Raw genomic sequence first — 17,661 nt, 5'->3', positions numbered from 1 at the left:
GCGCATTAGAGATGCTGCATTTTTGGAAGGAGCGCACGTTGCGGCGCACGCAAAAATCCATCTCCCGTGGCCCCCTCCAACGACAGACCGATGCCGAAGTTCTGCCCGGTTTGAACGTTTGACGATGCCCTCTACGGCTAGCACAACTACCGTATTTACTCGATTCTCACGCTTCCTCGGTTGTAACGCGCGCAAGGCCGTTTTCCGTGAGGAAAAATTTGGAAAAATAGATTTCCTCCCGATGCACTGATGTTGCGATGAATAAAAAAAGTCGCAGTTTCGCCCGAAAGGCGATGCATCGAATGCGGTAGGAAATAGTAGACTGCTATTAACAAGCACGGTGTCACGCGCGCTCAAGCAAACATGAACAGCCTCGCTCGTGACCGCGGAAACGAACTGTCAAAACGCTGGAGACGAAGCGCGCCTTCGTGCTAGCAATGCCTCTCGCTTCAAACGCGGCGAGAACACGGCGCGCGGCGGACTTTACCAGTCGCAGATTGCTTTCAAGATAGGGCCAAGCCTGATCGTATCGCCGGAGTGGATCGTCGCAGATTACGTCCTGCTTCGGGCCACTGAAACCGTTCCGCATTGCTTTGCTGGCGAAAATCCTCTCCTGTTGGCGCCAGTCCCGCTCGCAAGTTTCGGATTCTCCGAACGCCCGTGATGCGGCCCGATTTCCGTCCGTCTCCGCACAGATGATCACTTTCCTTTTAAACGCGGCATCATGATGAACTCGGTACTTCATGCTTATAGATAGAGCAGACGCTGAGAACGTCAAGACAGACGGTAGACTATTGCCTAAGCACGTGTAGTGCAGCACACGGAGGAAGCTTCCGCATGCTACGGTAGCTAGGCACGACGCGCGTGCGAGGCGGCCATTTTGAAATGCCGACGCAGGTTTAGGGTCGTGTTGAAAGTGCGCGTTAGATTCGAGTAAATACAGTATTCGTTTAGAAAGCGGCACTATAGTGGCATCGCCTATTTGGTGCCATTACGATAACGCCACAACCGCGCGCCGATGCTGCACCATACCGATACTACCGATACGACGCAGGTCAAAAAGGCGACGTCGCTCGTGTACTTCAGCTGGCTACTGGCGCGGCTAGTAGCGGCTGCGATACTGACTTTTCTAGATGGCGCTAACTATGCACCACATTTATCAGTTTCAGTTAAAAACTGGCGCGTTTTTTTAAAATCCTCGAATCTAAGCCGACCCTAGAGTTTCGTATGTGATTATTTGAAAAAAACTATCGGCCTAGATTCGAATAAATACGGTAACCGAAGAATTTTACTGCTTCACACATAGGAAACCAACCAAATATTATTTAGTTCCGTTTATCGGTAATTTCCGTTTAACCGAGTTTTGTTTATTGAGAGTCCACTGTATATGTATGTGTGCAAGGACGTTGTGCCGTGGGTGCCAGTCTGCAAGTACATTCACGCCCATCACTTCAATAAAATTGCAGTAATCTTATGCAGACTGCGGGCATAAAACACTGTGAAAAGGGAAGGAAGTAAAAATAGAATATAAAACTAAATGTGCCAATGTTCCTGAGGACTTGCAATGTGCCCTTACTAATTTCAGGGAACTGCTGCTACCAGTACCCAAATAAGGTGGTGCAGTGAATGGTGTGCACCTGAAAGCTTTAAATTATTGTGTAGCTGGGCATGCTAGCCCGATCACAACTAAATTATGTATAGCATGCTGGCTGAAGCCATGTCAGGACACGTGCCTGAACATGCTGTAAATTGATGGTCATGAACATACGACCACTAGTAAGCAATGCTAGCCATCACGTTCTCTCTCCGATATATTCTGAATGGCCATAAATGTGAGGCAGTTAACAGCTTTTTATTTCAGTTCACCTTGAGTAAAAACATACCTACATACAAAATTGGATTGTTTAACAGCCACTACCATGACACTGGCACTCACAGGAGCAAGTTTTCCTGCATTTAAAAGCAACGAAATAACCCACTAACTTCAGCAGGCAACAAGCAATACTCACTAGCGCGCACATAGTTCTACAACGAACGAATTAGTAAACAGAGAGCCCACTTTGCCACGCTGCGCCTAAGCCACTGCAGGCGACGTGGCTGCTAGTACAGTAGTGCAACAGCCAAAATAGGATTTGGAGTAATTTTAGGGGCGAAGCTCCATAGGGTCGAGCCTTGTCCCTTGTTGCGCCGTCATAGCCACGCTAGTACTCGCTGCTCCCGCTAGAGGCACAGCTGTGCCTCTTTCTCTTTCGTTCCCGACGCGCGCTCTCTCTCTCGTCCGTAGCTAGGGGCGCTGTGGTGCACAATGGCTATATAAGCGCTGTATATACTGTATATACTACAGTATATGTACGCCACGCTATGTCTTCCGGAACCGGAAGCCAGCTTCCAGAGAACGCTTCAGGCGTTTTGCCCGAACGATCCCCCGGCCGGTGCTTCGCCCACTCATCATTCACTTCGTGGATATGCGGTGTTTTTTTTTTTTTTGAGCAGGTTAGGGGGGGGGGGGGGACTCCGTTTTGGTGCAGTTTCACAAAGAACGCTTACTCATAAAACACCCTAAAATTTACCCTGCATAATAAACGCAATACCCAACTTTGCATTGGATTTCTGGGAGTATATACGGTAATTCACATTAGCAGCGTAGGTGAGGGCAGGGGCACGATCATAGATCGCCGTTCGGAGCGCGCCTTCAGTTTCGCCGCTGTGCACGGTTGACTTAGGCCGCGCCTGACGAAATTGAATGTGCGCTCCAAACAACGCCTTCGTTCTCGTCCCAGCCCCCCCCCCCCAGTGCACTGCACACCACTTTTTTCTGCCAAACATGTGGAAAGTACACAGATTTCTTCGTGAGTGGTTCCCTTTCGTTTTTTTTCCTGTTCTTTCCGACGTGTTGCGACATCCGGCGGTAGTAAAAAAATTTACCGACTGTTTGACAATGCTTTGGTGTTTCAGCGGTGGCCTCCAGTTTCGGATACTATGAACTTCGAAAAAACGTCATGTTTTGTCAGATTATCAGGGTCCGTTGTAACGAGAGTCGACTGTGTGTGTGTATGTATGTATGCACACACACACACACACACACAGTTGAGTACGGCTACAACGAAAATTACAGGACATGCGAAAAATTTCTTTGTGACGAAACTTCGTTGAGACGTGAAATTAGTATGCATATACCGTATTTTCCGGTGTATAAGTCGCGGTTTCTTTCTGAATTTTTCGCCGGTTCGTCTTATACAGTGCGACTTGTGTACGTTTCTTTCCCCGGCAAAACTGCGGTCAAAATCGGATTGGAGGCTATGGCCACGCAAAGCACGCTGGGTTGACCTCCTCTGCCACTTAATAGACCGATCCCACCGACCGATCTGCGCATGCGCCGGTTTTCCGGAAGTAGCACTCCCACCATCTTGGTTGTAGTCAACTCGTCAACCACACCACTGCAGTTAGAGTGACCTACCGCAGTCTGCGCTCGTTGAGTAGTGCGCACGAGCTTCCCAGACCATCTCTGCGACCCCACCACCGAGAAACATTCGTTATGTATTTTACGAAATTACATCGCTGTTCATTGCAGCATGCGAAGCGAACGTTGAAAAGTGCCTGCTGCTCTTTCATTTCGGTTGTTACCCGCCGATTACACATTGAGTATCGTATTTGTTCGAGCTTTGTATGTAGTACATGCTGATGTACGCGGTCGTTTTGCGTTACTATTTTTGCACACGTGCACCTCGGTGCCTGCAATGTTATGTTTGCTTAGCGACGGACATAATAAGATTTGTATACCTGTTGATGACTGGTTTGAAATGCGGCGCCGAAACTTTCGTGTCCTAGTGATGCCTACCTACATGGGTTTTGCGCACGACTTGCAGACTTCAGTAACAGCGATATCTAGAAGTTCTTAGGTAAGCTAGGCGGCATTTTTAACATAAAAACGCCAATAGCCAATCGATAATACATCAATATTCAGTAAATTCCGGGAAATGCTGGGCATGACTTGGTAGTGCTTAGCCTACCAAGTCATGCCCAAGTATGTGGCCAATACGTTGTGATAGCCAATCAATAGCTAATTGATAATCGATCAATAATCAATACCGGAAAATGCTGGGGATGACTTGGTAGTTCTTAGCCTAACACAAATACGTGACCAATACCTTGCAATAGCCAATCAATACCTAATCGATAATCGACAAATAATCTATAAATTCTGGGAAACCTGTACACAGGTGTTTTCACATTTTGCCCCCGTCGAAATGCGGCCGCTATTCGTCCCCGTGTTTCTTCTCGCGCTGTGTATTACCAGTACCACCTATTATACCGTTGGATCCACGTTTCTCGAAGCTTTCGCTCTTTCGAAAACACATAGAATCCGAAGCCTTTGTCCCTTGTGTGGTTGTTGTAGCACCCAGGAACACAACAGGTCAATCTACCCATCGCACGATGGCTCTACACGAACCATAAAAATTGCCAAAAATCGTTCGGAAACAGGACACACAGGCACTCCGGGCGGCCAGATAGCTACAAGTACCAGCATGCACCGCGGCAGCGGTGGCTTCGTGAAACTGATACCTGTCTATTACTTTGGGTTCTGTGCACGCTATCAAGTTCCCGCACGCCATGCGAGGATGGAGCAGCAACACAAGGGGCAGCAGGCCGACCGCGAATCAACCGACCCCGAAGTTGTCGCATCTACAGATTGCTTTCAAGATACGGTGCGTGCCGTTGCGCAAACTTGCAGTTGCTACCAGAGTACAAGCCAACCCCCTCCCTCCCGCGATACCCTCCCTGCTTTCCTACTCTGTGCGCGATTCGGCTCACCGTCGCACACTTTCACTCACACATAAGGTATACGGCGCACGAAGACGATGTTATCGCCTTTGGACTTTATACTGAACATCGCGGCGACCAAGATTGCAGAAATGCACCTGGTGTGCCTTATCATTGCTATCGCAATTATGTAGCAATGACACCCATACGCTTGCACGTGACTCGCGTATGGTCACGTGCAAGCGTATATACATTTTTTTTTTGGAAGAACTGCCTCTTTTAGGAGGGTGCACCTTATACAAAGGTGCGAGTTAGTTATAGCCCGCAAAATACGGGTACAATGTAAAACGGGCGAATGAAAGCCACGAACAAACCCGAAACCATCGTCCAGGAAATCTTTGCGATGGCGTGGGGGCAATGATTGCGACATACTAAAGGTGGTCAATGAAGTGTAAACTTTACGAGAGAATGCATTTTGCGCAGCAGTTACGGCATTTTTGGTGCATTGCGGCCGACGCCTAACTCAAAGAGCGTGCCCGGCCGATCGCGAAACACCCACTTCGCGGCACATGCACCGTCGCAATGATGCCAGTTTGAATTATCTCAATTTCATTGCATATTTATGACAAAGTCGGCAAGCTTGCGCTTACCGGAAGTTTTATTTCCAGAAGTCGGTTAGCCTGGAATTTTTACGCTTCACGGCAAGCAAAGGCGTTACGAGAGTCCCACAGTCCATTAAAAGAGCCATCGCAATGTTATTGTAACCAAGAAATTTCGGACTGGTCGGGCGTTTTGGCGCAGCGTGGCGCAATTTCAACGTATATCACGGTTTTGGCGCAGCTCAGCGCAAAAATACAAAATTGTATCAAAATGGCGCAATTGGTGCAGCTCTTGCACCCCTGCTAGTAAAATGTTTTTGTGCTGTCTGTGACTTGAACCACAAATCAGCTGGCTTGCTCATCTAATTTACTCCATCTGTATGACACAAAAGTGGCACTAGCATCCACCCAAAACAAAATGACGAAGCCCGCATCGCGCTTACTAATTTTAGCATGTACTGCTGTGCACGAAACCACATTGGCAGCGTGCCATTTAGAAGTAAGTGATCACTATCCATGATCGTGCCAGTGACAACCACGGACTCATCTGCAGCAAGCAGTGGTTTTGTTACGCAGTGCAAAGTGCGCATGATGTCCCAAACACAGAGTAAGCCGTTGAGGATAAAGAGCAATTCTACTATGCCCTACAAGCATTCTTTGCATTTCAGCCTTATCAAAATGTTTCCACTGCAACCGGGAATCAAACCCATGACCTCATGCTTTGCAGCACAGCACCACAGCCACTGAGTCATAATGAGCTTGCAGCCCTTTCCTTTAAAGGGACACTAAAGGCAAATATCATTTCAACGTGGACTGTTAAAATGTCATACCAGAAACCTCGAAACGGTTGTTTCGTGCCAAGAAAAGATTTACTTGAAGAGAAAATTGCGTGTAAAAAGTCCGCGTACCTCTAACGCAATTCAAATCACCTGCCCAAGCAAGGAGTGGTGATGTCATGGCCATATAGTGACATTGTCACTATATGGCGCCCGCAGACAGCACTACATTTTTTTTTTTTTGCGGAAAGCGCAAACGCGCGGCTAGAAACAGAGCCAAGACAGAGCCGACGGCAATGCGAAAACGGAAGTATGGTGGCTAGCCACCATAGAGAAAGGTAAAGCGCGCGCTGAATTGTGAACACGGTGATCGTCGACGCTCGTCGCAATGGACCAACTAGTTGACGACCCTGACAACACATTGGCTCGCGATGCTGGGCTTGATTTTAGCGATTTAAGCTCTGATGAGCGTGACATGCTGCTGGGGGCTTGCGCTGCCGGCGTCATTGCCGCGTACTACGACGGCGGCCTCGACACCGGCTCTTCTGAGCGCGAAAGCAGCGAGGACTCCAGCAATGCGACGTCGGGCGACAAAGCTGGACGTGCCGTCGCTACTTTCAAGCTGCTAGCAAATTCAAGGGCGAGTTTAGTGAGCCAGTAACACTAGCGCAGCACTACACAATAACGGAACTTCTGAAACTCGAAAGCACGCGCGGCGCAGAGTTGGGCGAAAACGAAACCTTTTGACCGCCTGCGTCGTTATCAAGTGTAATGCCAAAAAGGTATTTTTTCTAAGAATATAATAGAAGTAGACAAGTAACATTTTCTTCCGTCTTATAATCCAACGAAACAATATTTTTAATGAGTGGTTGAGTACTAGTGACAATTTTTTTAGGAGTGCCTTCGTCACCGGGTAAGTACCTGGAATGTCCCTGGGGAGTCTCTTATGTCCTTCATTTACCTCAATTTCTACATTACTAAAGCTCTGTTCGCGATTCTATTGACGCCTTAGACGTTCTAGAGCATTGCTCTATCACTTTAGCTTGACTTTTTATTTGACTTTAGTGTCCCTTTAAGTTAGTGTAAAAAAAATGGCAACATCAGATAACCAAGGCTTTCTAAGCAAGGTGTACACACACCTTTCTGTGTGTTCTGAAACTATATGGTGAAATATCTTCCGGCCGTGCGAGTCGTTGCCGTTCAAGTTCAGGTGACCAAATGATATTAAAACCATTTAACAGCCATTCTATGTGTAATCGTCTCAAGAACAATGGAGTCTTTGAAACAGACTGAATTTAGCATTCTTCCAAATACATACTACTAGACGTCATCTGAGCTGCTACTACAAAATCCCATGCAGCAACAATATTAAAGCAGAGAAAGTGCTAGCTCTAAAACCTACAGACACCATTCCAAAAATTAATTATTCATCACTGATTTCACTGTAGAATGAACCTATTTTGTGAAAGGCAATTTTCAGAGCATTATTCAGGCTAAGCACTTGCACCCCTATTATGCTAGAGGAGTTCCTCAACAGGGCAACACTTGTATGTGGTACTCACAGGTGCTTGTCGATCTTCTTAGCCTCGCGGTACTTCTTGAGCAGCCGCCTGAGGACACGCATCCTGCGGATCCAGATGACCTTGCGGGGCATACGGGCATTGGCCGTACCTTTCCTCTTGCCAGGGCCAGTGTGCCGACCCTTGCGCCGAGCCTCCTGGTTCTTGCGAACGCGGGCACGCGAGTGCACCGCCACAGGCTTGCGGATGATCAGACCATCCTTAATGAGCTTCCGAATGTTCTGGCCTGCAAGGGCAGGTCAAAGCAAACAATGACAGCTCAAGACACAGCTGCTGTCTAAATAATGGACAACTCAGGTACTGCTTTCATATCAGGAACTCTCTCCATACACTGCATTGAAAACACCAATAGCATGCCTTACCAGTCAACGTGCCAGCAAAAGCCACAGCAGCTTTTAGTGATCTTTTACTTCATTGCATGCATAGAAGCAACATGTAAGCTTACACTCGGAACACTGAAGCTGCGAAATCCAATTACGAGATGTAACAATGCTGCATCGGACAGGTTCTTACACATTGCAAGCATAGCATCACCACAAGAGCATTTGTGAAACTCTTGAGCCACATCTGCAGGACCACAAACAGTGATGAACAATTGTTTTTCTGTGCCGCTCTTACACCTCACAGTAGGTGACACTACAAAAAGAACCTCTTCCTTTTTCTAAAGTGCCGCTCTTACACCTCACAGTAGGTGACACTACAAAAAGAACCTCTTCCTTTTTCTAAAATAATGCAACCTAACCCAAATTTAAATCTATTTCTAAGCGCTACAATGTCAATAGTGACACTACCAATCACAGCGAGGAACATGGGGAAGCACTTCCTGCTCGCTTCAACATTAATATGCTCTTTACCATATTCTGCTTCCTTGATGTGTCAAATTATTTCTTGTTATTCTTCAGTCGCTAAGCATGTGACATAATTTCACGGCTCCAAACAAACTGACAATTTTACAAGGTTCTTATAACGATGCAATCATCACTTCATTGATATATGTGCACTTGCTATGATGAAAAACATGGCTCTGATGAGAACTAGATGTCAATTCATGCAAAACACTGCGGCATGCACTTACAATCCTATTGTCTGAGGCTGTCTGTAGCTTCCATAGCACTGAAGGGAACTGCTGAAATCTAGCACAAGCGAAAACATTCTAGTTTTCAACACTTGGCAGTAGGTTAATGACGCTCAACAAGCTTGCAATGCCTACTGCCTCATGCTGGTATTAAGCGTTCATACTGCCAGACAAGCAAAACGTAACGTCATTCATGCTTCGATGGACAACAGCCATGCAAGGCAACAACGGGTTCCCGGCACATGTGACACATAATGGCAATTTACACATGCAAAAATGAAATAAAGTTGCGCATTATCTTTTAACTCTCCCAATTTGTAAGCACGGTGCTTAGTTTTGATGAAAATAACTGATGCCACTGCGCAGTGCCAGCTGCGAACGATCGCATAGTATACTATTGCTTTAAAACACCGCAATTCCTTACAACAGGGCTTCGTCTAAACAGTTGACTGGCGTGAAGAGCCAGTTCGCACAAAACAAGACGGCGCACATGTCATAACCGGTTTACAAAGAAGCAAGCAATGTAGCCGAAAACCTATGTGCACAGCCATCCTTGCAACTATATAATGCTTATAATTACGTAATACGTCAACACAGACTTCAAGCAGCAATGCCAGCGTCAGTGACGTTCACTCACGAGAGTTTGAGTTAGCGATCTCGTTCGTCTCATTGGGATCCAGCCAGACTTTCTTGCGGCCGCACTTGAGGACGGCGGCGGCCAGCCGCTTCTGTAAGCGCAGCGTACTGCAGAAAAAAAGAGCATTTTACAAAATTGCGTTTCTCATCAGGATTCAGCGCCCTTCAGTAACGGCGCATACAGGCACGCATTTGCCCACGGGAAATGTGCTAGGGCTGACAGCTAAGCCTAGCGCCACATCATGTGCCTCCGGCTTTGCGGCGAAACGTATTTATTTTACGTAGATTCGCCAAATGAGGCCCTAGAGGCTGTGGGCGAACACAAGTTTAATCTTTAGAATGTGTGGTATAACACGAAACATCACCTTAACTCATGTTTAGGGCGCAAAATGTACAGACAACTCACCTCATGTTTGCAGCAGAACCACGCGCAGTGTGAAAAGACCGAGCACCGATCTGATCAGAAGGTAGTCCTCCGCCTAAAATATAGTTCTCATATTTTCCCTAGTAAACAACCGTTATACGCAGCAGTTCAAGTAATAATATACCTACCTTAACAACTTTATAAGCTACCAAGCCCTGAAGGGTGAAACACATTTTTCTGTGGTTGACCATACAAAGCTATTTGTTGAAAGTCCGGCCACCGGTCCTGTTTTAGTGTTCATGCGCGCTGGTGTTTTGCCTGGAAAGTAAAGGCACAACTACTGCTAAAACAATTTTTGCGTGCTTTTAAAAGTAATTTTGTGTAAGTAGTGGTTTATTTGGAGACTAAAATAAATAACAATGCTCTTCATTCACACTAAACAAATCGTTCATAATTATCATCATCATGCAGGCGATACCGAAAGCAGCGGCAGCAGCGGCTGTAGCGGCATCTTCCCCTCATAGCCTGCGCTGTGAGGGAGTGAAGGTCGAAGGGACAGCGGCTAGCGCATTGGGTGCAGAATACTGTCGCATATCGCCTCGCTTGTATCTCCGTCCCTTATAACTTGCATCACCAAAGCTCCTCGGAGCTACGGCGCTCGCAATGTCCGCAAACGTGTCTCACGAGGGGTTCTCCTCCGGGGCCGAGCTGGGCAACACTGTCCGCGAGACCCGAGTCGCCCAGGGATCTCAGAAAGGAAAAGTGATCGCCGTTTTCACCAGCGGTGGTGACTCGCAAGGTAACGCAAAGCTTTCTCTCGTATTGTTTGCGCATTCGGGGGGTGTGGTACTTCGCCGGTTACTATATATTAATTTTTTTTTTCGAGATGTTCCTACCGTGCCTAATTCGGCAGTCTTTTATGTTGCGCTACGTGACAGTGGGCGCGTACATTACGCGCCGGTCAGTATAGTGCTCGGTTCTATGCGGATGTGCTATTTGTAGTGCGGTCTTTCAATATCTTGATGGTTGTGATAAGCTCGCCGTTTGCAAATCGTTCGTTTGTCCGAGATAGCGGTTTGGCGTTATACCTTTGATCATGAAAAGTGATCAGCTGTCATAAATTCTATGATCGCGCGCGTATATAATATATATGTACGTACAGTTTCCATTTTAATTTGAACTTCGCGGCGGTCTTATCGCTGAGCTTGTGGAGGGGACGCAAGCGTTGAACTCCAACTTAGTATTTTCATGTGCGTGTAACTTAACTCAGTCCATCAAATCTGTATCCGAACTACCATCACTCCATCACATTCCGTGCTGCTTCAGTTGCCGTTGCGCCATCGCGCCGGCAAAGTAACGATATGCAGCTCGTTTCTAATAGTGGCACAAGTTTTGTTATCTCGAGCCTCGGCTTTGTTCTTTTGCGAAGCTCTCGTTATGTTTCAGATCATGTGCCGCGCAGTAGCAGACGACGCGCGCGCCGGTAATCTTGGCCTAATCTTGGCACCGCGTCCACTTCCCCTGTTGCATGTATAAACACAGGGCTTTGTGGAACTCGTCGCAGGGAAAAGGCGGGTGCGGTGATTCTGGAGAGACAGGATTTGAACTCCCCGATCGCTGTAGCTACGAACTCCTCGATCGTAAAGCGGCGCGCGTTTTAGCCATCTCGCGAGTTCTGTACGTAGGTGTTGTCTTTGGCGCTCACTGACAGGATTCACCTTGCCGGTGACCTTTTGGCGCTCTGGTGCTTCCAAATTTGTCGGGCGTCCCGCTTTTGGCTTTGAGCTCCTGGCTATAGCTGTGTATAGCGCGCAGCTTAATTCCGCCATTTGCGGCTGTCATCAATCACCGAGCCCTCCAGGCTTGCAATTTTGCATCTCCCGACTGTGTTTACTAGGGTGCTTATTGTATGTGGCGGTATTCTTGTAAATTTGCCACGCAATTCGCGCAGATAAGTTAGGTAAACCTGTCAGCGTGTACGTACGTGTTTGCAAGAGTGACGTAATTACATTTTGGTGTTGCGCAGTTGAGATTAATACAAGTTGTATGCAAAGGACCTTATCTTTCGCATATTTCTGATAGGGGCTCCTTACAGCAAGCCAAATGATCTATTAATATTGTGTTTACATACCATATTGCTCAGCTCAAATTAATTTTTATTTCTTACACTATATATATATATATAAAAATCTTATTGCGAGAAATTCTCCTAATTCCCTCAGGGCAAATCGCAGGCTGTGTAGACTATAAACATGGCTTCTGTCCAAGATCCAATTTCTCCAATAGAGTGACCTCCTTTTCCCTCTATAGATGTGTCCTTGTAGCCTGCGTCAGTCTCAGTCGTCTGGGTCATTCCCCGTTTATTGTTTGTTTTTAAGCTTCCAAATTGTTCTTTATTGGCTGGTGGCATTATGTATGGGGTGTCCTGAGCTTCAGTTTTGCAGTATAAATCTCGATTAAATCCCCGCCACATGAGATTCTTTTGATCACAATCGAGCCTGATCTGAAGTGCCATTATATTACTTACCTAAGAATGCACCTCTCCAAAGATAAGGAGAAGCGGAAAATTTTTTTTTTCTATCTAGATAAAAAGGAGGGTTATCTTTATTCTCACTTACAATAAAGCTACATTAATAAATCCTTTTGGAGTGCATAGAATTGACAAATCTTAAAGGTTACACACTCATTTGTCACTGTGGCTGTACGTCAAAGGAAGCTGATGAGTTTATTGTTAACAGTGGTCCATCTTGCATCAAAGATCTTCGCAATATAATCCCTTGGTCAATTTATTATGAAAAAGAAAAACGAATGAGTCATCATCCATGCTTCCTAGTGCTGAGAATGTGCCACAGCATTTCAGAAATTAGACATGATGTTGCAAATGCTATGAATGCCTGCACATCTTCATTTTTTCAACGCTATACAATCTGTATAGGAATATCATAGCTATCAGACAGCGAAAGTGTTATTTAATTAATATAGGCTTTCAGCTTGTTTGCTAACGTGGGCACTGTGGTATCACATACTACTCTGCACAGTGAGATCACATTTGACATAATTAACAATTATCAAAATAGTTCTGTAGGTTTTTTGTATGTTGGTTGATTGTTATACATAGTAATCTTTTCCTTATGGGCCCTGGCTAAATAAAGACAAGGAAGAAAGCAGAAGGAAACAGGAAAGCAATAAGGAAAACAAGAAAGCAATTGTGCATGTAGTTTTTTTTTTTTTTTTGTGTGTGTGTGTGTGTGTGCTGCCAGAGTGTTGAAGTTAGCTTGCATTTTTTTACCGAGGCCAAGTAATGCATAGAGGAATTGAAGTGTATTCATTTCTATTAGGTATTCTCTTTGTGTGTGTGTGTGTGTGTGTGTGTGTGTGTGTGTGCGTGCGTGCACGTGCGTTTGTGTGAGTAATTAAAGCAATAAAAGAGAGGAAAGAAAATACAGCAGAGTGCCATCGGGATTCAAACACACAACTTCTACATGACATGCGTGGTGTTCTATCAATTTGGCTGCATTGGCAGCTGGGTTCTGTCTAACTTATTTATATGTTCATTTGTAGAACCTATTGCAAAGAAGTTGCGGTCAACTGGTCTTTACTGTTTTGTGGTAGGTCGTACGTGTCTGCATAACTTGACTTTAAAGGCCAGCTGCAACAAAGTTGCACAAAGCAGTCTTGACCAACCTGAAGGTATTCTACTAATTATTGTATGAGCAGCCTTTAAATACCACCTAAGCAGACAACGCATATACCTGGTGTAGTGGATATGACGCAAATCCCAGATTCAGCACGAGATTTATGGCCCCCTCTAAGCTTTTGCGATGCAATGAATGTTGACTGTTGGTTCACTGCTCTAAGCGTCAGCTTATTTTCAGCCATTTTGTGTATTATATCATGGCTGTATTTATTCTGTCTTCCAAGCTATTGTCAGCTAAAAATTAATTACGATCAGAACTGTTGGTGTCCATTTGCATTAGTTTTGGGCAGTTGTGGAGTGACTGGCATGTTTCATCATTGCAATGTAAACTTCTCTGCCCTAGCATGTCGTTAGTTCCTTCGCATGCTGATGGCTTATGCATAGCCATAGAGGCTATATATATTTATTTGTTGTAGGGGTTGCTTCATACCGCTGTGATTGCATTTTGTCTTTTGCGAACTTTGCTTGCTTCTCTTGGGCAGCATTTTTGGTACTTAAGTGCCATAAAGCGGTGGCATACTCAAGAGAGAGCAGCCTCCAGGATGTCTGGACGACACGGATTTAGAATCAGGCCAGAGACATTTTCCTTTTGCCTATGTGTCTGGCCACTTTCTCATAAAAGGTTTCTCTAAACCTGGTGTAAACAGTGGTGACTCAACAAAGACTTTGGACAATGTTATTAGTGAAGTTTGTTACCAACAAGCGATGTGATAAAAGAAATCCACCAACTAGCCACCTCCTTGTTGTGTGCATCAGCTCATTAGCATTCTATTTTCTTGTTTTTATGAACTGTATTTGTGAGGGCAGGTGCAACAAAAAAAAAAAATGCCCATTCATTCCTATTGGGCCATTTTTATTCCGTGTGCCATGTTACACCATGTTACAGGTTCAATTCCTGGCCACTGGTGCCAAATTTCAATGTAGGTAATATGCAAAAAAAAAAATCTTCCGTGTGCCAAGTTTTGGGTGCATATTAAACGACTCAAGATGGTCAAATTTAATGTGGAGCTCTCCACTGCGGCATTTATCTCATAGACCCTCTGTTGCTTCGGGATGCCCTCGTCACTTTAATGAATCAGTACTTTGTGTAGTCGCACATGAAGACCACAAAAACATGTTGGACCTACTTTTCGGTTATATCCTCAAATCCAATAGCTACCATTCACTACGCACTTTTCGAACGTGCACTCACATAGGTGCAATTAGAAGATGGTTTTAAAAAACGGACACATTCTTTTCTAAGCTATCTGTCATTATATGTTTTAATATGGGTGCCAAAGGATTTATTGCCACATCCGGCTTCATTTTATTTCCACATGAAAATATTATCATTTGACAAGTGACAATTTGCTTTTTGTTTTTGTTTGCTCTGTTTCTTACTTACTTGTTGCATTTTACTGCTAAGAAATAGTATTCACAAACTCTTTGAACATTATCTAAAATTTTTATATTTGTATCTTGGTATTCGATTTAGCGCCATCACTACTTGATTTCTATTCAATGCCTTCCATTGTAATTCAGTTTAAAAGGTTAGCCTTTGCACACCAGTGTCTCTTCTGTTCATCCCCGTCAGTGACGAATTATGATGTAGTGTCGCTAAGTGCGTAAACATTACCTAACCCCTTCATCTGCTAATAGTTTCTGTCCATTCAAAATTTAGTTTCAGTACATTTCTTGCATCTTAAGAATCGTGAAAAGAATATGGCTGTAGAGTGAATTTAGTATTTTCAATTCTTCAGTGAGTTTTGTAAAACTTACAGAATGTGGACTCCGTGCGACAACTCTACACGAACATCAAATATAGGAACGTCAACTATTTCTTGTCTAGCATACTCGGGAAAAAAAAAAAAACTATCTAGCTACTTGAAAAATATGCCTCATGTTCTACCTTGGAAAAAACAATGAAAGAAACAAACCCGCTACATGATGACATGCTGACACCGTGCACAAACATGCAGTCGCCCGGCCTTCCAACTAATCTTACTAAACCACTTAACTTTTAATGTTCACACTTGTAGTGCATCTCAAACCAGAAGTGTTTCAAGATGTATGCAATACACCATTATTTTCATCAACACTTTTGCTCTTGATGCACTATATTGGTGTGGACAATTGCGCACGCAACTCCTGAAGGGGATAATATTGTCCCAATGTGCGGCAGACTCCAATGACGAAAAGTCAAGATGGTAGGTTGATCCTGTGTGCATTTTCCAGAGCGTCCTCGTAATTTCAGAGTAATTAAATTTTGGTTAAGTGTACGCTTGGTTATGTCATTTCTTTTAAATAAAAAAAAAATATTTGAATCGCCAGTTCAGAGCACATGCACAAGTTAATTATTGGCTGCAGCGTTACAAGAAAGGGAAAACTATTCCTTCACCGTTGCTGACGAAATGCGGCATATCGAACATTGCGTTAAACGTAGTTGAGTCTCTAGTGAAGTTTGGCGTGTTTAGCAATATTCTGTAGTCGGAAGTGAACTGGAGGCTCCAGTTGACCCACAGCTATGTGTCTGTGTTTTTTTTTTTTTTTTCCTTACCGTTACTGGACTGAACTGGTAAAAACATGGTTTGTCTGTGGTGTGTTCCTGTTAACCACTGTGCTGCTTCAATGCAGGCATGAATGCGGCCGTGCGTGCTGTGGTGCGCATGGGCCTCTATCTGGGTGCCCGAGTGTTCTTCATTATGGAGGGCTACCAGGGCATGGTCGATGGTGGCGACTCCATAAAAGAGGCCACCTGGGTCAGCGTCTCGGGCATTATCCACAAGGTGACATACCAGTGGCTCTGCTGGCTGTTTTCAGTATCGTTCAGTGAATATTTATTTATTCGACAAAGAGGTAATGCAAATACGTTTTTCAGCATGTTTCGACCCCTCCCACTTGACCACAGGCTAATTTAGATTTATTCTTGCAGCACGTGAGTAAAATAATAAGCCGGCTGAGGTTGTCGGCTTTTCGGTGTGTCCTCACGAAGTGGTCAGTGTAGCACCGAAGTATTCAACCAGCATTGAGACACAGGGGAGAACAAGACGCACACACTTGTGTGTCTACCCACCGCGGTGGCTCAGTCAGCTAAGGCGTTGCACTGCTGAGCACGAGATCGCGGGATCGAATCCCGGCCGCCGCGGCCGCATTTCGATGGAGGCGAAATGCAAAAACGCCCGTGTGCTTGCGATGTAGTGCACGTTAAAGAACCCCAGGAGGTCAAAATTAATCCAGAGCCCTCCACTATGGCGTGCCTTCAGAACTGGTTTTGGCACGTAAAACCCCAGAAAGAACAACACTTGTGTGTCTGTGTGCTGGTTGGGCTACATTGAAGGCTTAGTATAATATAGAAACAGCGGAGGAAATACGTAACGCAAGTCAATGAATTTAGCACACAGGCAATTTTTTACGAAATTTCACCATAATTAAATTGAAGAAATTGAAATAGCTTTTTGAAGCCATATGGATGCTGAAATTATAATTAACTACAACATGAAGATTATTTCAAAGATCGAAACCAAAAGTACAGATTCTTCTTTTTCTATAAATATGCATTCCTGTCCAGAGGATGATGAATCCTTTCTTGATAGGTGCTACATGTAATTTATCCCAGCGACATGAATGTTGAAGAATGAAATGGTTAGTTATTAAAATGCTCTCATATACAACTAGTATCGTTTTAAAAGCAGTTGTCTTACAAGTCTATAACAGATGCTGTTGCGAGGCCTTTATGTAACCTCTAGCCTGCTTTTAATACACATGGCAGTAATACTAACAGATTGCCCAATTAGGCTGCTTATGTGATTGTACGATGGTTTGTTGCGCTAGATGGTATTCATTCATCTTGGAACAGTCACCTGCACTGACAATAAACAAGAAGAAATAGTAACAAGAGCTTGTATTCCTGCTACTTGTCTTTTGACGGTCCATCTGGCTGCACCAAGAGGAATACTTGCATGAAATGAGCAAGGAGTACATAGAGTGCTTAATGGAATGTGTACTCAATGAAATGTGATGTGTCAGGCCAGTGGCGCACTGACCCCCTGAGGCCGAGTTAACCCCCCCTTTTGTTTAACCCCTTTTCTTTCCTTGCGCCTTTGAGTACTGCTCCTAAACGCGTAATCGTCTGCACACTCGCACACTTGTGCAAAAAGCACATTTATTGCCAATTTTCCGTGAACAAATTGAAAT

At 44.8% G+C, this 17,661-nt stretch overlaps 2 protein-coding genes across 6 annotated transcripts in view; one reads left to right on the top strand and one right to left on the bottom strand.

The window, feature by feature from the left end:
* Window positions 1-7,665: 7,665 nt before the first annotated feature.
* On the bottom strand, window positions 7,666-9,878 carry LOC119450508 (60S ribosomal protein L19). Its single transcript, XM_037713992.2, has 3 exons — window positions 9,834-9,878; window positions 9,429-9,535; window positions 7,666-7,942 (listed from the first exon to the last, which is right to left on the bottom strand). The coding sequence occupies exons 1-3, from the start codon at window positions 9,836-9,838 to the stop codon at window positions 7,695-7,697; spliced, it is 360 nt and encodes a 119-aa protein (XP_037569920.1). The 5' UTR covers window positions 9,839-9,878; the 3' UTR covers window positions 7,666-7,694.
* Window positions 9,879-10,299: 421 nt separating this feature from the next.
* Window positions 10,300-17,661, top strand: part of LOC119450507 (ATP-dependent 6-phosphofructokinase-like) — a 113,508-nt gene continuing 106,146 nt past the window's right edge. For 4 of the 5 annotated variants that reach the window (XR_007466458.1, XM_037713989.2, XM_037713990.2 and 1 more), the window contains exons 1-2: window positions 10,301-10,590; window positions 16,102-16,253. Coding sequence is in view for 4 of the 5 variants with exons in the window: in XM_037713989.2 (XP_037569917.1) it covers window positions 10,455-10,590; window positions 16,102-16,253 (288 nt within the window). In the remaining variant the exon portion in view is untranslated. Of the gene's footprint in view, window positions 10,591-16,101; window positions 16,254-17,661 lie in introns of all 5 variants that reach the window. The other variant, XM_037713986.2, reaches the window with a different exon arrangement.

Source organism: Dermacentor silvarum, chromosome 4, assembly GCF_013339745.2.
Source record: "Dermacentor silvarum isolate Dsil-2018 chromosome 4, BIME_Dsil_1.4, whole genome shotgun sequence".
NCBI lineage: Eukaryota > Metazoa > Arthropoda > Arachnida > Ixodida > Ixodidae > Dermacentor > Dermacentor silvarum.
The sequence above is the reverse complement of the archived record's forward strand: the minus strand, read 5'-3'. Positions and strand labels throughout refer to the sequence as shown.

Bases quoted from the DNA above. Each gene is read 5' to 3' on its own strand.
- LOC119450508 (XM_037713992.2), bottom strand. The intron at 7,943-9,428 runs GTGAGTGAACGT...CTGCCCTTGCAG, and splicing joins GATCGCTAACTCAAACTCTC to GCCAGAACATTCGGAAGCTC.